This window comes from Haliotis asinina, chromosome 2 (genome assembly GCF_037392515.1).
Source record: "Haliotis asinina isolate JCU_RB_2024 chromosome 2, JCU_Hal_asi_v2, whole genome shotgun sequence".
NCBI lineage: Eukaryota > Metazoa > Mollusca > Gastropoda > Lepetellida > Haliotidae > Haliotis > Haliotis asinina.
This window is the reverse complement of record NC_090281.1, coordinates 15,764,207-15,784,194: the sequence shown is the minus strand read 5'-3', so window position 1 is coordinate 15,784,194 and position 19,988 is coordinate 15,764,207. Positions and strand designations below refer to the sequence as shown.

The 19,988-nt window shown below is 38.3% G+C and overlaps 1 protein-coding gene across 12 annotated transcripts; it reads left to right on the top strand.

The window, feature by feature from the left end:
* Positions 1-173: 173 nt before the first annotated feature.
* LOC137273306 (serine--tRNA synthetase-like protein Slimp) lies at positions 174-19,595 on the top strand. 12 transcript variants are annotated; one of them, XM_067805863.1, is made up of 17 exons: positions 174-307; positions 1,505-1,971; positions 2,798-2,908; positions 3,083-3,166; positions 3,416-3,490; positions 4,570-4,615; positions 5,059-5,119; positions 5,563-5,704; positions 6,135-6,170; positions 9,839-9,938; positions 11,248-11,325; positions 11,879-11,928; positions 13,236-13,342; positions 13,964-14,057; positions 14,625-14,726; positions 15,910-15,984; positions 18,060-19,595. In XM_067805863.1, exons 2-17 carry the CDS (start codon positions 1,534-1,536, stop codon positions 18,171-18,173), a joined length of 1,713 nt encoding a protein of 570 aa, XP_067661964.1. In that variant the 5' UTR covers positions 174-307; positions 1,505-1,533; the 3' UTR covers positions 18,174-19,595. The 12 variants fall into 12 exon arrangements, with proteins under 12 accessions (XP_067661964.1, XP_067661968.1, XP_067661972.1 ...); XM_067805867.1 differs by having other exon boundaries at positions 174-314; positions 18,066-18,415; XM_067805871.1 differs by having other exon boundaries at positions 199-232; positions 2,798-2,902.
* Positions 19,596-19,988: the final 393 nt, after the last annotated feature.

The window sequence follows — 19,988 nt, the reverse complement described above, 5'->3', positions numbered from 1 at the left end:
TCTGTTATAAAAAGATTTTAATGTGGGGCAACTGGTTTACACTAACTCTTGCTTTACGTGTATACTTTGTTTATAATTTGGAAACGAACTTGGTGCAAATTACCTTGACAACTTTTATGAACCACATCACCAAATAGTGGTCAGACGCTCATTTCGTTTCTGATTCAGATTTTGTTTTTCTGTATTTTACCTAAGAGCAGAGCACTCTCATTTGTTGTCATTCTGAGAGCATGTCAGCATCGTGACTGAATAACTGAGAATGATCAATTTTCGTCATGCATTTTCACTGGGTTTGGAGTAACTAAATGTATGAGGCATGTGCCGAGATATGAAAAAGTGTGTTAGCCACAGTTCAGTTAGAGTGTTTTGCTTCAGACAACAGACACTACCCATGCTCTCCCCGCATGCCCTATCCGAGAGCCGCGTAGCCGGGAGCCGCGATGCGGTCTTGACTGTATAGGACCGCATCGCGGCTCTCGGCTACGCATGCCCTCGCCCGATAATTGTATAGATTTGTGTTCTGTATAAGCTGATCAAGTACTCTTGATTATCTTTGTCAAGTTTACATATTAAAATCTAGATAAGAAAGTGCGAAAAAAATTACGTTTGTATCTTGTTCACAACGTCTCAACCATAGGTGTTAACTACCACATCTAGACTGTTATCATGCATCAGCAGGTCTCTCTCTTCTCTTATTTGCGAAGAAGGTGCAACTGTCCAAGCGTCTTGTGCGCTGCCCTGGCTGTGGCTTTCCCTGCACTCCTCCCCTGTAATAAACACTGAACTGTGTCAATCTTTTTATGATAGTTTGTTGAACAACTTTTTTATTATTAGGAAAAATGATTTATTATTGCAAAAATTCTGCAGAACCTTCACAGATTTGGTATGATGTTTTGATTATGATCAGTGTGTCACTGAGTATCGTATGCTTATTAGTTTATGAGTTACAATGCAATTCATTGGTCCGCTTTTGAGCATATATATATATTGCAAAATGAAGTGTTTCAAGTTGGGATCATCTCAAAATTTTCACATTTTTTGAAAAAATATCTTTAATCCTTGCAATGACACAATGGCCTGTGTTCAAAACTGCTATCGAATGATTTGATGAAACCTTGTGCAAGTTCAACTCCAAGTGTTTCATGCAGGGAAAACTTCCATTAAGTAGCATTTGCGTGTATGTTTGTATTTCACAAACACAAATGCTTGTGAATATTCTACGTTTACAAACACAGTTCTGAAGACAGAGTGTTGCATGAAACAACAAATAAACTAAATGTAAACATTGCACCAGATGTATTGGTAGTCATCTTTGAGTTACAATTTGGCAAGAAGAAAATCAAGATATTTGTTAGTATGACATTCCCTTATCTTGTTTGAAATGTGTTTTACAGGTTTAGTTTTAATCTCAGTATGTAGCCAGTGATAGCAGGATGTTTGGCTTGTTAATTAGAATAGTTTGTAATGATAAGTATGAAATGGAGTGTTTGGGTTTTCTTTGCAGGGTTTCTGATGAACTAACCCTAGCTGACCATGACATCCTACTGCACACTGCAACATATGAAGAGACTACTATCCGTTACAAAAGCAAGTGCCACCAATTGTGGAGAGAGGACTGGGATACTCTTTTCTAATCTTAAAATTTTACCTGCTGGAAACAAAAAACCTTCTGAGAGATGCTTCACAAGCCTACAAGGACACAGTGAACATAGTGTAGGAAGCACAGTTGAATGTGAAAAGAGTGTAATACAACTATACAAAACATTAAAAAAGTTCTGTCAGCCAAGGTGTGGGCTTCACAGACTGCCTGCAGCAGGGAAACACTCTTCCTCCCTGTTTATCAGTGATGCCTCTGCACAAAACACATCACTGGTAGAGACTGATCTGGGGCTTGAGCGGAGGGTAGCTCAGAAAAAACAGCTTGTCAAGAATATCAAGCTCAGAGGAATGAAGATTGATGTTGACACTTTTGTAAGTACAAGTTAGTGAGAGCGGTTTTATTCAGCTTTTCACAATATTCCAGAAATATCAGTGTAGTTGATTCCTGAATATTGTATATTGTACCAATTTGGGAAACTGAACACAGGTCTTTGATGTGACAAAGGATATTTTAACTACTATGCTACTACAGAGCCAGGATAGCGGTTAGCGGTAAATAGCAATGTGAATGTTTTGAAATTTAACATTTTGAATTTAGATTATATTCTTCTTGTATGGTAAACAAAGCTGTAGACAGAAAGCAAGAAAGACACTGAAATTGTAATTAAACAATCAAAATGGTAAAAATTTTACTATGTGCATAGCTTTATGCTGTTGAGTGCATGTTTGTTCCTGAATATTCATCAAATTTAATTGTTAGTTTGTGTTTACTAAGACAACAAAATTCTGATTTATCAAAAATATAGTTTACTAAGAATTATTTTTTATCCTTCTTTCGATCGATTTGTGATTATTTTAGATCATGGGAACACCAATACTCAGAATGCCTGTTTAGATGCCTGATTAGCACTGATAATGAACCTATCTGATAATGTCATGCTGGTAGGAAAATGTCCATGAATTGCCTTGTGCTATGATATACCTAACACTGATCGGTTTGGCATTAAAATGAACTGTCTTACCTGTGAATATTTCTGTTGTAATATTCAGATGAAATCTCTTTTATAACCATGTATAACTATGATTTATTCTTATGCAGCCATGTAATTGATGTATGTCAAACTGAAATTTGTTTGAGTGGGAATTAAAAAAACAAGTATGATAAACAACTCCATTTCATTCCTCTTCACCCTGACAGGTAGAAGACTTCCGGTTGATGAAGAGACTTGAGAATGAGAAACACAGACTGGAAAGGGAGCGAGAAGAGATTGCAAAGAAGATGGCTGAACTGAAGAAATGCAAGGTACAGGTGTGTTTCATTGTGAGTTTGTGTATGCTTTACTGCAGGAATAGAACTGTGCAGGTTTGAAAAATTGTCTTAGAAAAAACTATAACGTGGTCAGTTATACTGACTGCATGATTAATACTCACATGATATTGCATTGAAAATCAAAAAAGATGAATACCAAATCGTTCACTCCAGGACAAGCAGGAGGATGTTCGGACAACCAGAGAACTGTTGACATCCCAGGGGAAGAGGCTGAAAGAAGCCCTGAAAGAACTGCAGGTAAAGGATAGTACCATCAAACTGTTGTGCAGATGATGGGTTAGATATAAAGATCCAGCTGTTGTATATATATGCTGGGGCAGATATTAATATGTAGCTGTTGTGTAGATGAGGGTTAGATGTTAAAATGCGTGTGTGCTTGCTGGCGCGCACGCGCTAAAATAGATATTAATGTGAAGATGTAGTACAGATGCAAGATTAGATATTACATTCCAGCTGGTGTATACAATGATTTATTCATGTTGACAGAGAAGCTGGTGGGTGTGGGAGGAGAGAGTGATGCTGACAGCTCTGGGACTTCCCAACGATATCAGAGCACAGACTGTGAGTAGCATGTTCTATTCAGATTCCCTCAGAGGCAGCACTTACCAGGAAACTTTACCGATACAAAATGTTACTGGGCCAAGGCTGCAGGGAACATACATCCTGTCAGAATTGCATTCACTAACTGCCGTTAAAATTGGTTAAAATTGTGGCCAAGCTGTGTTCGATTCCTTACATGGGTGCAATGTTCGATGCCCATATCTGGTGTCCCCTACTGTGATATTGCTGGAATATTGGTAAATTAGGCATAAACCATACTCACTCACCTCTTTAAATCTGTCTGTATTGGTACCTGTAGGAAAAAGGATTATTCTCTTTAAATCGGGTAGGTTGTGTTGCCTAGTGGTTAAGGCATTTGCTTGTCACCCATAAGACTCACGTTCAATTCCATACATGGGCACAATGAGTGACACCCATGTCTGATGTTCCCCTCCATAATATTGCTGAAATATTGCTGAAAGTGGAGTAAAACCATACTCACAAGCCTCTTTAATCTGTATGGACACCTACAGTATTAAAGGATAAATTGTGATTGTCATCTCGACTCTTTGAATGGCTTCCAACAAGAAATCTCATTTTGTGGTTGGTAGCTGTACACCAGTATATGATTGTATCCCATGGCAGTTCATGTCGGAACAGGCTCGTGAATATCCAGGAATAGAAGTTAGAATTGGTCCTCAGAACTCATGCTTGTCAAAAGAGGCAACCAACAGGATCAGGAGGCTGGCCTCGCTGACTTGGGTGACACATGTCATCGTATCCCAATTGTAAATAGATGCTGTTGATCTCAGGATTGTCTAGTCCAGGATTAATTAATTACATGCGGGTGACATATAGCTGGAATATTGCTGAGTGCGGCATTAAAAAACAAACCAACCACTCAATCATGCAGGAACAGAATATTTCAGACTGACACATGCCTGGTCAAGTGAGCAATATTGTGAATTTCTGCTTAAACGTTTGCCCTGATCAATTATGTGATTTCAGTACTTTGTTTTAGGTTTTAGTGGTAGGGAAGATTGCGTTCAGGTTTTAATGAGGTAAGAACAGACGATTCACGAAGCCCTTTTGTTTTTCAGCCAGAAGAGGACATTTTAGTTCTGGAATCCCATGGGGAAATACGAGGTAGATTCCTGTCCTGCTGATTGTAGGGTTAAATAAATCACTGTTACAGGGTCACCTATCACAATTACCTGTAGTGATGTAATACCTCGTGGAGTTTTCTTTTCCTTGCTGTTTCAGTCATGGTTTTGAACATATCACACAGTGTTCATGCTGCCATTGCTCTAACTACTGATTGCATCATTAAACAACAACAAAGAAACTCCACATTAACTTTATGATAAGACAGAATAGTTTTTAATGTTGAGAGAATCTAGGATTCATAGGCTTGATATTTAAGACTTTTGTGGATGTCTTTCTTTCTTATTGATATGTTTTTAGCTGATGAAAGATTCACACTCAGAAAACATTTTTACAGTATAGAAAATACTGGAGATTCATTATCTGAACAAGGAATGGAGTTATAAAACTGACATGTCCTTTAAGATTTCAAGCAATCCTTCCAGATACACCCAAGGCCAAGAGTCACCTGGAAATAGTGAAGAAAAACGACTTAGTAAGATTTAGGTGAGTGCATATATAGTATACTCTTCATATGTCATTAGGCAAGATAACTGTGTGTATTAATGGACTGGTGAACATGGGGACACTGTTCACTGTTTGTTACGAGGAGTGCAGAGAAAGGAACAGCCAGGGTGCTATTGATTCATTTACCTGTGCCGAGCCTTTCTTGTACACCTGCAGCTGGCTGTTCCTCTCTCTGCACTCCTCCCTTGTAACAAATAGTGAACTGTGGCAGTATTTTTGTGATAGTTTATTAAACAACCTTTTATTTATGGATTGATAATTCATGAAATTGAAATTCACACTGGTAGAACAATTATAATGTACTATGCCAAATTAGAAAATGATTGTACTTGTAGTTTTAGAGGAAAGTGATCAAAGAACATCACAGAACGTTTTCTGCCTGACTATATGTGTAGCCTACTGCTAATACTCATTGTTTGCAGCAATGTAGGACCCAAGGCTTACTACTTGTTGGGTCAGCTGGCTACACAGGAACAGTGTCTGTTGTACTCCATGGCCGACCAGCTCACCAACAACCATTTCCATCAACTGTCATGTCCAGAAATATTCCGGTCTCTAGTTGCTGTAAGTTGAACGTTTATTATGACCACCAATATTGTAATATATAAAGAAAGCTCACAGAAAGTCACACAGCTTGGGTATGTATTGGTCCTCCATGAGTTATCCAACAAGCCTAATCTGTGAATATATTGGGTATTCTGGGTCTGTGACATGGTTGATTGCATGCCAGCATAATCTGTAACTTTGGTTTAATGATCATTATATCACACACTGGTATATCTTATGCAGACAGACCTGTGAAGGTCTGGGATAGAATAGGCCTTCAGCAACCCATGCTTGCCATAAAAGGAGACTATGCTTGTTGTATCATGACTAGACTTGCTAACATGGTTGACACATACCATCAGTACCCAACTGCGCAGTAAAACTAAACTTGCTTGCTTGTTGTTATGATAAATTGCTTTTGTTTGATTTTGTCTCTCGATTTCAACAGGAAGGATGTGGGGTTGACTATAAAGACAAGACACAGGTGAGTAACGTTTTATGTGGTCATGCTTTCAAACCACAAGGACAGTTGGGTAGCCTAGTGGTTAAAGCATTGGCTCGTCTGGGGTTTGTTAATATTTAATATTAAATGATGTTATTAATTATTATTATTAATAATAATTACAAATAATCATGGAGATACAGTATTATTACTCAACAATAAGATAGGACCCCATCCTATAGATGATACAGCCTATCCATTTGTGCTGTAAGAAATAATGTGCCTTAGTCTAGATCCTTCTTGGTGCAAAACATCAATTCTTGCATATTTCAACTGTTCTGTAGCATATTATATGCAAATACGCAGTTTATCTTGAGCTCTAACGATTGCTAAAAGCAGTGTACAACCATACTCAATCGCTCAATGTCGGCCTTCTAGCAGGGCTATAAGCCACATAACCCACTACTACCAATATGATTTCGTTAAAAAAATCCATCAAACAAACCAACCCAAAATACCCATCTAACAACCTCTTTCTTCTACTCCCCTCTAAAACTTCTAGCAAATTTCCCAATTGAAAATCCAGTTAAAATTAATTATGCAACCCGTATGCCCCATTCATAGTTGCCCTGTCTTCATAATCACCCCTCTTTTGTAGTATATTTGTAGCACTATGTGCATACACATAGTTTGTGGAGTGGGTGCCATATAAATGGACTTGTTATTGCTATCATTTTTTTATCACTAGCAGCCTGGCAGTCTGTGTGCAAAGTATGAATCACATCAGGAATTCGGAAAATCTTAAAATCATCAGGGTACATGTGTCCTGTGATCTGTCCCCAGAGTTTGGTATATGGCATGTTCACTCTTATAACAGAGTATGAGTCTGGACCAGGCAATCCAGTGATCAACAGCATGAGCATTCAGGATACAATGCCCAATACCAGTGTATGAAACTCCTACAAAAAGACAGGAAGCACACAGGGCTGATAACTGAAAAATGTTGCCGACCCTGTTAACATGTAACCGGTCCTGTATTAAATATAGGAAATTGAGACATGTTGTTAAAAGAAAGTAATTTATGAAATACTTGTAGTGAGGTAAACTTAAACATGTGCAAAAGCAAATTTAATAAAACAATGACTTGGTGGTCACTGTTAATTCATTAGTGTCACCGCCATCAGAAAACAACGACATTGTTCATTGGCTGAAGGAATTCTCTAGACCAGTCACATTGGTTAGATAAATGGGTAGGTTGATCTGTGGAAGTTACAGTTTGATCATGAACTATACAGACATCATCTAGTTACCATATTTTTTAAACATTTCCGTAGTCAATAACATGGTCAATTATAAACCTTTGGAAAATGTATTTGCGCCCAGGGCTGGCTACAAAATATAGTTGTAAGCCCGCCATGTAACTAGCAAGCAGTGGGCCGCCGGGCAGCCGCTGTTTCATACACTGCTTGTAAGTAAGCATCTCTGCACTTTGTATCTGATTGGGTTTCCTAACTTTCTGGAAGTGACGATTCCAATTCTGGTATTGATCTGAGAACACCAACATTAGTGTGACAGTTGTTTTATTTAACAAAATTGTGCTAACTGTTTGAGGACATTTCAGAGAACCAAAACTTCTCTACTCTGGGATTTGAGTGTTACTTTTTGTTCCCAGAATTAAGACTGACTGGTGATGCAAGACATCTTTTGAGCCAGTAAACAACCCAGCACATTGTCCTGAACACCTGCATAACATTATTATAAAGCCGCTACAATGTAACAGGTGTATATAGCGTTCAGTCCATGCTACTGTTCCTCTTTGTCCGCGGCATATCTCTTAAAGTTTACATGCTAGGTTCACCAAACATCACACACATGTTAATTAGTACCCATAGATGTGCCTCTTTCTATTCTGTAGTTTTTCAGAATTTTGTTTTTTGCTGTTTCCATGGAAACACGACTTAAGCCAAATGTTTTTGATGGTTTTGACTGGGGCATATCTCATAAAGTTTACTTACTAGGTTCAGGAAACTTCACACACATGTTAATCATTAACCATTGATGTGCCTTTTGCTATTTTAAATTATTTTCAAGAATTTGTTCTGTTGTTGTTTCCATGCAAACATGACTTTGTTCCAAATGTGTTTGATGGTTACCTGGCCACAGCATGTCACCAAAACTATACATGCTAGAGCCACCAAACTTAATAAACAAGTTGATCATGGCCCACAGATATGCCATGTGCTATTTATTTGCAAAATGTGATTGTTGAAAGTGTGATGTTAACTTCTCACTTGTCATGGTGTTTCTTTGTGTCATATGTACCAAAATGTGGTGTATTCTCTGTATCTAGATTAGTTATTTCCTTGATGTTATCAAAATGTGATTTATTTTCTGTATCTACATGGGTTGTTTTGTTCATGTCATAATTACAAATATGGTTCTGATTGATTCTAAATAGTTGATTTCTTCATTTCCTATATGCAGATAAAGATGTACATGGCAAAACTATTGTCTAATATGTATATAAAGTTTAGTAGAGTCAAGGAGAAAGTTTTGTGAGCTTCCGATCCTTGTCACAGTATATTTCAACATCAGTCATTTCCATGTCCCAAAGTGGGAAGTGGGGGTATGTAAGCGGTGCTCACTTCTACACTTGTTATACATATTATTATAATAACATTAGCATATCCTTGATATCCAGCTCAGCTTTGTTTTTTCCCCTCAATCTCTGGATGTCAGGCTCAGCTTTGTTTTTTCCCCTCAATCTCTGGATGTCAGGCTCTGTGGCATTTAGTATTATCAATCACAACTCCCTGGGGTCACACAAGTCTTGCAACCACTAGGTGCAATAAGTTAATGTGGCTCTCCCATCCTTACAAGGTATCAATTCACAGCTGGGTGGACAGGGACCCAGAGTCAGTGTACTTCATCCAAGTTTACTGCACATTGTTGTAACTTTTACTTGGTGTTTGCATGTATTCATGGAGCCACCATCTGGTCATGTACCAATGGATTTGCTGGTTGTTGTAAGTGCACAGGGTTGTATACTGTACACTGAGGTTGTGAAAACACTGAAAGAGTCTTGGAGGGTAGCCGAGTGGTTAAAGCATATGCTCATCATTCAGTAGACAAGGATTTGATTCCTGAAGTGAAACTAAACTCACTGAAATCAGAACATATCGGTGGAATGCTAATGTAACAGCTATTTGTTTTGTTTGCAGTTGTCATGCAACAGTACCAAGCCTACTTGGGATGTAACAGTACCCAAACACTGTTGTATCACCATGTGTAGACTTATGGTCTAAATAAACATTTGCTGTTTGTGTGACCTTCATTTAGTCATCATTTTGTGATTCTTTCACAGCTTGGTATAATAATAATAATAATAATAATAATAATAATAATAATAATAATAATAATAATAATAATAATAATAATGAGATACTATAGAAGCATGTGTCTTCATGGAAGACACTCTCAGTTTGTTAATGGTTTAAGGATCTACATGAAAGTTGTATACCTCTAAGAACTATTTACAGACGTCCATTGGCACAACACTATTTTACTGTATTACTATTAAACATCTAGTTTTGTTAATAATTCAAGCAATCAGTTTTCTCTTTATTGTCTCAGCAAGAAAATTTTGACAGCTGCCAAAGAGTTTTTATCATTGTGGGTGATGCTATTCCTGAAGATGTCTTTGTCCACAGATTTACAGTCTACTTGACAAGTATGGCCATGACACCTCTGACAGCCTGAGACTGGATGACTTCATGCACATCCAGGGGACATCACTCTTGTCTTTTGCTGGTTGGTAGCACGCCTGAACCCATGACTACTTGTCTGCTTTCCACAAATTATGTTTTGGGGTGCTTTTTTCTCTTTATTTTTAGCCAGTTAACAAAACAAAAATGCCAGGATGTGGTATATTCTTGTAATGCTGTGTAAACTTAAGTAAGGATTACATAATATTTCCACGATGGATTGATAGCCCTGTTATGTTAATTCTATGATGTCATAAAAGTTATGTGTGACATGATGTGATATCAATTCTGTGATGGACATCGTAAAGATCCATGTTAGAACTGATCTTCGGCAACCCATGTTTGTCGTAAGAGGTGTCTAATGGGATCAGGTGGTCATCCTTGCTGATTGATTGTCAGATGTCTTTGTATCCCATTAGTGTAGATACATGCTCATGCTGTTGATGGATGGTGGAGTAGCCGAGTGGTTAAAGCATTCACTCAGCATGATGAAGGCTCATGGTTCAATTCGTCTCTTGGGCACTATGAGTGAAACACATTTCTGGTGTCCCTGTCGTGATATTGCTGGAACAGTCCTAAAAGTGATGTGAATGCTAACTTGCTCATGCTCATGCTGGTGATCACTGGATTGTCTGTTCCAGATTTGATTATTTACAGACTGCAAAACTAAACTCTCTCACTCATTCACTGTGTAATATGGTCTGCAAATGATCATATCGTAAACTGTCAATCATCTGACTGGCATAATGAGCATAGATTCATGTAACTGCAATACGATGACATGCATCAGCAGGTGTGACCATCTCATTCTCAGTTGCTGAAGCAAAATTCTCAGCTGGATCTGCACAGAGTACCCGGGATAATGCGTTAAAACTTCATGGAATTAATGTGATATACACTGAGCTACTCCACCAGCCCTAATTTATCTGAGCTTATGGAAAGCCTATATCCAGGAGTCGGTATTCAGATATCAGATGGATAGGAATGGCTTTTTAAAATTTAATCATATATGATTATGTAAAATGCTCTGGAGTAGAGGTTTAGATAAGCCCCTTAAAGATTTGGTTAACAGTTGGTTATGCTTGTCATAAGGGGTCACTTTCATGATCGGAAGGTCAGACGCCCTGCATTGGTTGACATCATATCATATCTCAATTGTCTAGACTGATGATTTTGTTGTTGATCATCGGATTGTCTGATGCACACTAAATTATTTACAGACCTCCGGCCATATTGCTTAGTGAGGCATAAAAAAACAAAAAAAACCTAAAATGTTTTGATGAAATATATACTTCTTAAAATATGAGAAAATATTAAACATGTTGTTACATGTGAAACAATGTGTGCTTTCTCAGGTTACCTGGCGAAAACTGTGGTGCAGACATCATGTCTCCCGTACAGACAGTTTGCAGTCGGAAGACAGTACATACCAGGTAGGACCATCCTTGTTAAATGCTGGCATTAATGCTATCAGAGGGTGCTGTGGTAGCCAAGTGGTTAAAGCATTGGCTTGTCATGCCAAAGATCCAGGTTCGATTCCCTGGGTATAATGTGTAAAGCCCATTTCTGGTTTCCCTTGACATGGTATTGTTGAAATATTGCTAAAAGTGGGGTAAAACTAAACTCAACCAAGCAACCAAACAACCAATCATGTCAGCACGTTTGTGGGTACAGTGACACTCAGTGAGCAAGTTACATAACCTGTCAACACGTGATGTATACTGGCCACCTTGTTGAGAGATCCCTTAACTGTTTTTCCCACAGGGGCCAGCATTGTGAAGTTATGTTGCTTTAAGGAACTGTAGAGTTTCATGGTTGTGTGTGGGTGGAGTTTATTGTTTTAAATTATTTTTGTGAATAATTATTGTAAATTGCCCTTGCAAAACTACACAGCATTCAGTTACTGTGTATGATGCTTTGTTGGTGTATTATTTCACATTATATGCTTGTATTAGTATTGAAATCAATGTTAAAATCACTTTGCAGAGGGTGAGCTTGATTTGCCGGGATTGTTTGGCGTCACACAGTCAATGAAGGTAATATATATGGTAATGAAGGTAATGATGTTAAAATAATCTCATGATTCTCATAGAGACATTTCTAGATGAATTCCATAGATATGATGTGTATTCAAACAAGTGTACTCTAATATCACATGAAACATTCACTAGATTCTTTCCAAATGTGGTACCTAGGTTCATCATAGTAAGTGACAGGTCTCAGTCAGGTTTGGTGACCTTCACCTTCATTTCAAGGTCACAAGGGGACTATAACCTTTTACCCTTGTCAGCGATATATCTCAAGAACCATTCCCAGAATTTTCTTCATATTCCACACCAAGCCTATTCTTGGGAGGGCCCAGGATGCAGTCGATTTTGGTGACTTTCACTTAGTTTTCAAAGACATGCTGACATGTTGAAGGTTTCAGCATGTTAGCTGCATGTTAAGCTTGTCAACATGATATCTCAAGAACTGGTCACCGGATTTTCCTATTCATCACCAAGCTTCATCTTGGGAAATCGCATTTAACTTCATCTATAACTACTACCTTCATTTCATTACTTTTTAAGTTTATTTTGATAATTTGTGGTGCTGGAATATGTCTCCTCAAAGACAATGTTTTATGTTCTTATATGTCATGTGCTTTGTACATCTTTGTCTCTGAACTGGTTTACAAATCATTCTGTGACCTATTTATTTCGGAGTGGTTGGAACAAGTTGTATCTTTGGTGTGATGTGTTGTGTCAGGAGAGCATGGAGCATCAGTGTTGAATGGTGTGGAGCATCTTGTGTGGTGCATGGAACATGGAGCATTAGTGTTAAGTGGTGTGCACACCACCACACAAGATGCTCCACACAAGATGCTCCACACCACTAAACACTAATGCTCCATGTTCCACAGAAGACACTCCATACCACTCAACACTAATGTTCCTTTGATATAAAGGAATGTATTGCATTCTGTATATTGAGGATTGTGTGGAGCATGAAGTGAGTCAGTATGGTTTTACAAGGGACACCAGAAATGGGCTTCACACATTGCACCCATAGGGGAAATTGAACCTAGTCCTACAGCCTTATGAGTAAACGCTTTAACCACTAGGCTACCCCACCACCTCAGCATGACGAGTAATGAATAACGCAGGGAGTAGGGAACATCAGGGAGTCTAGTTTTTTGTGCATGGAGTGTGGTCCATTTGTCTTAAGTGACCTATTTATTTACACTTTAATGCAATGTCCACCCTCTGTATAATGCTTATCAATATGTATATAGTAGTAACCATATGGGTTTAGGTGCCATGTAGCTTACAAATGTCACCACCTGTATTCTGTATATTTCCAGACTGTAATTCTGTCTGCTTGTCCTGACCGGGTGTCCTGTGTCACAGAATTTAACAAGATCACAGCACTAGTCTGGAAGCTGTACCACAAATTAGATCTGGCTATGAGGTGAGTCAGGCCTAGCATACAAATGGTGGACAAATCATCAAAACTGAGCTCACCAAAACAGAACAAAAATCACCAAAACTGCAAAAGTATCCTCTAAAACTGAAACAAACTAATTATTTGAAATGGAAACAAAACTGGCTAATTAGCTACAACAGCTCCCAAGAACGCTTGCTGAGCGACCAAAATGGCAGTCACGGCATCCGAAAACGGCAGCCATAGCATCCCGAAATGGCGTAAATATCATCAAAGATGGTGGCAAGGGGAGACGAACAGGCATTGGTCAGTAATGTGATTCGTCACCATGAGGTTAATCTTGAAAATTTGATATTGGGATGTAACGCATCATATCCCTATTGTATGAAGCTTCAAACCTATGTTCACACTTCTCAGTGTCCGTCTTGCAATTCTGCACAATGTCTTCTCTGGAATATGAAATTTCTTTTTGTCAAACAACTGTACATTTTGTCCAAAGGCACCTATGAATTAGACCATGCTTGTTACGTGGGACTACTTCTCATAGTCTCAGTTGTATTGGATCAGATTATAAGTTTTGACTGTTACATACTGATAATATACCCAGGTATTGCAATATATTGATATACTTTTTATTTTTACTTTCAGGCTTGTTGTGATTCCAAGCAGGGAACTCTTATTGTGTGAAAGTCTTAGGGTGGAGATACAGATGTGGGCCCCTGGTGTCAGGAAGTACATTAAGGTAGGGCTTGTTAAACAGTCCAGACACCTGGTGGTGTGTGAGAGTGGAGGGTAGAGATACAGGTGTTGGCCCCTGGTGTCAGGAAGTGCATCAAGGTGGGTCTTGTTAAACAGTCCAGACAGACACCTTGTGGTGTGTGAGAGTGTAGGCTGGAGATACAGGTATTGACCTGTATTGCCAGGAAGTACACAAAGGTAGGGCTTGTTAAACAGTCAAGACACCTGGTGGAGTGTGAGAGTAGGGTGGAGATACAGATGTGGGTCCCAACTGTCAGGAAGTGCATCAAGGTAGGGCTTGTTAAACAGTCAAAACACCTGATGCTCCATGAGAATGTAGGGTGGAGACACAGGTGTTGGCCCCTGGTGTCAGGACGTGCGTCAAGGTAGGGCTTGTTAAACATTCCCAACAGACACCTGGTGGTGTGAGAGAGTGAAGGATGGAGATACAGATGTGGGCCCTACTGCCAGCAAGTGCCTCATGATGGGGCTTGTTGAACAATACAAACAGATAATCTATTATATAAGCGCATGCATGCTGGGTTAAGGATTGTTTCCTCTACAATTTCAGTTGGCTCATGTTTCCTGCATTGATGACTATGTTGCAAGGCGTCTAATGTGTTACCATAGCAACAGCCAAACAGATTATAAACAGTTTCAACACCTACAGATGGTATGTTTACGATATTTGTTGTCTATTTATACACTAACATAACATGACTGCTGATGTTACAATAGGAGACAGCCATGATTGATTCATCTACATATTCAGGCGATTATCATTCCATCCGTGTTTCTCAGAAATAAATGACACAACATTTTATGAAAACTTCTTTTTTCACTTACTATGTGACATGTTTTATAAGACTCTTTGAATTAATTCTTGACACAGATAATTTTGCTTTGCTTTGCTTTGTGAATTTTTAATACAGGTGTACCTAGAATTGTCCAGTTGATGAGGTTTATAAATGTGTGCTCTGGGACAAAGTTTATTTACCAACAGGGAAAATTTAGATAAAAAAGGAATATTCAGGGCAAGTGTGAGTACGAAATGAAGAAAAAATATAGACAGCTTTACTTTGCCCATGTTATATGAACTGGGTATGGAATTTCCTGTGGTTTTTTTATCCCGATTATGTTCCTTGGTTGTCAAAAGACAAAGGCAAATGTTCATGCTTCCAGTGAAATGGTAAACATTTTACCTTCATTGCTTTAGGCCATGTTCCATTGTGAAACTTGGACCTGTGACGGTCCTGGGGTAGAATAGGCCTTCGGCGACCCATGCTTGCCATAAAAGGTGACTATGCTTGTCACAAGAGGCAACTAACGGGATCGGGTGGTCAGGCTCGCTGACTTGGTTGACACATGTCATCGGTTCTCAACTGCGCAGATCGATGCTCTTGCTGTTGATCACTGGATTGTCTGGTCCAGACTCAATTACTTACAGACCGCCGCCTTATGGCTGGAAAATTGCTGAGTGCAGAGTAAAACTAAACTCACTCTCTCACTCACTCATTGTGAAACTTGCATTCTGCTCTACACCTGAAGAGGATCACTTTTTCTTGATACCCAATGTCTTTATTGCCATAGATGCCACAGTTTGGTGTAGATCCTAACAAGCAAATGATGATGATGTTAGGATCTACACAGAAACATCACGTCATTGCAGTAGAGAAGAAACATCACATGATTGCAACAAAGAACTTGTCTGTCCAGGAGAAGTGTTCCTCTTATCTTACCAGCTTCTAATTGCCGCTTCAAAGAATTTTGCACTGCATCTGTCCAATGTGATGTAAACCCGATATCTCTTTCTCAGGCTTCCGATAATTAGTGATAGTTGGTGTGTTATTATTTAGGTCTATGGAGAGGTTTTGGATGTGACTCGCTTGTTGGGAGTTATGCTGGAACAAAAACCAAGTTCCTGTGATGTGGTAAGTGTGATGTTGTGACTCCATGGGGGCATTGGGGTAATCTAGTGTATAAAACATTTGTTCACCTTGTCCAATACCATGAATTCCCATCATGGGTACAATGTGTGAAACCTGTTGCTGGTGATCCCACTGTAATGTCGCTATGACTCACTTATTCCAGTTTAGATTTGGTCCCTTTTCTTCAGATTGTACATCTGTGAAGATCTGTTTTAGAATATTGATCTTCAGTAATTCCATACTTGTCGTAAGAGGTGACTAATTAGATTAGGTGGTCAGACTCGCTGACTCAGTTGACATATGCATGTCATCGTATCCCAGTGCCATATATCAATGCTCGTGCCGTTGATCACTGGATTGTCTGGTCCAAACTCAATTATTTACAGGTTGACCACCATATAGCTGGAATATTTGCTGAGGATGGCATGAAACTACACTCACTCACTCACCCTTCAGAACCTGAAGTGGTGCCTTTTGCTCTTTACAGGTTTTTGTGATTTATTATTTTCTTGGTTTCCATGGAAACGTTTTGGACATAGTCGGAAAAGTGAGAGGTGTGTCCCGTTTCCATAGCAGAATTAAAAAAACGTTCTATATTTTTATGCAAAACTTGGTAGATATATCAATCAGAACCTGAAGTGGTGCCTTTTGCTCTTTACAGGTTTTTGTGATTTATTATTTTCTCGGTTTCGATGGAAATGTTTCATTCATAGTCTCACAAGTGAGAGGTGTGTTTCGAACACATCTTAAGAACTTTGTAACATCTGTCAGCAAAAGTTGTTAGATATGTGTGGAAGATCCCAAAGTGGTGCCTTTTGCTCTTTACAGCTTTTTGTTATTTATTATTTTCTCAGTTTCCATGGACATGTTTTGGACTTCACCTCAAAATGGAGGGTTGGGCTTTGTTTCCAGAGCACAACTTGAAAACTATTCAATATCTTACAGCAAAACTTGGCAGATATTTGAAGCAGACCACAAAGTGGTGCCTTTTGCTATTAACAATGTTTTGGCATTTTTATTTTTTCTGGTTTCCATGGAAACAATTCTGACTTAGTATCAAAGTGGAGGGATAGGCTTCGTTTCCAGAGCACAACTTGAAAACCATTTGATATCTTTCAACAGATCTTGGCAGATATATGAGACAGATCTTGAAGTGGTACCTTTTGCTGTTTACAGATATGTAGCATTTATATTTTTCATGACTTCCATGGAAACGATTCAAACTTAATCTAAGAAAACATCAAGTAACTGTTAAATGATTTGTCCTTTCAAATATGTGGGGGCCGTTGGGATATGTCATCTTTTGATGACTCTTGTTTCTCACAATATCAATAACCGGATTATTTGGCTCCGAATTGTTTAAGGATGTACTACTATTGTACTACTGGAATATAGCTGAGTGCAGTGTTAACCAACAAACGAAAAACTCATGAACAGCAGTATGAATTCATGTACTGAACTAGTTCCAATACACATACCTATTGGTACAAACACATTTTTGTGACTTTGTGACAGTTTAATATGTTAAGTGTATACTCTCTTGACAGGGTAACATTGAATCCAGACTCTATTGACAAGTGTAACAATTTGAATGTGTAACATATGGACAGTGTAACATTTTAAATGTACAAGATATGGACAGTGTAACATTTTGAATGTACAAGATATGGACAGTGTAACATTTTGAATGTACAAGGTATGGACAGTGTAACATTTTGAATGTGTGCTCTATTGATAGTGTAACATTATGAAATCATGCTCGATTTTCAGTGTAACATTTATTTTGAATGTGTACTTACTACTTTGATATTGTACTGTGTTGAATGTGTAACCTATTGATGAGATGATGTGTTGACAGACTAGCCTATCAAGGGTGTAACGTATTGAATGTGGAACCTATTGATGAGATGGTGTGTTGACAGACTAGCCTACCAAGGGTGTAACATATTGACAGTGTTATCCATTGCCAGTAATTCAAATACTTTCCATATGTGAAGGGACAATGTAGTGCTGGTTATTGTTTAAGGGTATTTATCTGTGTTTCAACGTGACGTAATGTTGCCAGGTATATTTATGAGTTTCAGGAAGACCTAATGTGGCCAGACTTTGGATTAGGGAACCAGGAACCAAGTGTGGCATCTGAGGAATATATTCTCAGTCTTCAAGAATTGCTCTTCTCACCAAAACCTTGATGTCAGAAGAACTAGCCTTTTCCAGAAGTACACAGCCATATTACAAGTTTTACTGGTCCCTGAGTGCATATGAACTTTGTCAAATGTACTTATTTTTATGGATTGCATTAATTTTGCATATTTTTATTTGTCATAGTCTCCTGGTGCATGTAGCATTGAAGTGTGTCTGTATTTATGTATAACTTTCATAGTCATGACATGCTTACGTCCAGCCATTGTGAATAAATCATAGCAAAGTGCAAGATGGATTGTCTTTTCAATTTAAGAATAACTGTATAGTGACATTTATTAGTATTTGGCACTTGAAAAATCTGAAGGGTAATAAATAGTCACAAACCATTTGCCAGGTAGTAAGGATGGGTTGGGTATCCTAGTGGCCAAAGCATTTACTTGTCATGCCAAATTTCTGTGTTTCTGCCATGATATTGACATAAAACCATACTCACTCACTAGAATGGGATTGTACAGTGTAAGTAAACACAGATTCGTAGGCAGGTATTTGGCGTACAAATGAAAAAGTTGTCTTTTCTCAAGTTCCAAGCGAAGTTACTCGGTACATAGTGCACTGATTTTGATAATTTTGGATTTATTCAAAAGGGAATTTATGTGGCTTTATTTCCGTAAGGATTGCGGCTGTATATTCTAAAATTTCCCACTCAGAATTTGCCCATAATCGAGGTTCGGGTGTTTGACAACTTTGTGCATGTTACATCCCCTTCCTTCTATATATGTATATGGATATCAGTGTAGGCTTGTTGGACCCAGGACGTAGTATTTTCAGCAATACAAGCCCCTGTGGTGTCAGTGGTGTGTCAAAATGCCAACTTGGCCAAATGTTTTACCATTGACACTTTAATAACCATATGTATTACCACTGACACATAATTTTAATAACCATATGTGTTACCACTGACACACACAACCTTAATAACCATATGTACTACCAGTGACACATAACTTTAGTAACCATATGTATTACCACTGACACACATAACTTTAATAACCATATGTATTACCACTGACACATAACTTTAATAACCATATGTATTACCTCTGACACATAACTTTAATTAACATATGTATTGCCACTGACACACATAACTTTAATACCCATATGTATTACCTCTGACACATAACCTTTATAACCATATGTATTACCACTGACACACATAACTTTAATAACCATACGTATTACCATTGACACATAACTTTAGTAAACATATGTATTACCACTGACACATAGCTTTAATAACCATATGTATTCTTCTTCAGGCTGTAAAGGTTTCCTGTTTTGTTCACTATGTAAAGAGGCAACAAATTAACCACATAATCCTAAAAACTGATTTTTGACCAAGAGTCTGTGTTGAAATATGGCACTCATGAAATAAAGACGTTGTTATCCATAAAGTTTGTTCAGCATTCTACTATCTGGTTCTCTTGTTTTTACTTTGACCTCATGTCTATCACATGCTTGCAATTTTGCCCAAACATTTCTTACACTATCATGACTTTTGATATAACAAAACCAAATTGGTATGAGTATATGTGGCAAGACACTCTATTTATTCCAGTCAAATTACCAAGACATCAACCACAGAATGAATGGGGAAGACTAGGGGGATACCTTAGCCAACTATTTTGTCGTTGAGGCCTTGCGGTGTGAACGTGTGGGGTCTGAATATTCACCTAAGTTCGAGTGATCGCTTTTAGGTGGTGCTAACAAGTTCAGGGTCCTCTCTAAGTTGTTCAATGATCTCACAGGTGAGATCTGATTTGCCATGCTTTTCTGAATTGAAGTGAATTGCAACAGATTTG

What these genes read in the sequence shown, in the direction of transcription:
- LOC137273306 (XM_067805863.1), top strand. Translation starts at nt 1,534, where the DNA reads ATGACATCCTACTGCACACTGCAACATATGAAGAGACTACTATCCGTT. An exon ending in ACTATAAAGACAAGACACAG is followed by an intron (nt 6,171 to 9,838) that starts GTGAGTAACGTT and finishes CTTTGTCCACAG; the next exon opens with ATTTACAGTCTACTTGACAA. An exon ending in GTGTCAGGAAGTACATTAAG is followed by an intron (nt 14,058 to 14,624) that starts GTAGGGCTTGTT and finishes CTACAATTTCAG; the next exon opens with TTGGCTCATGTTTCCTGCAT.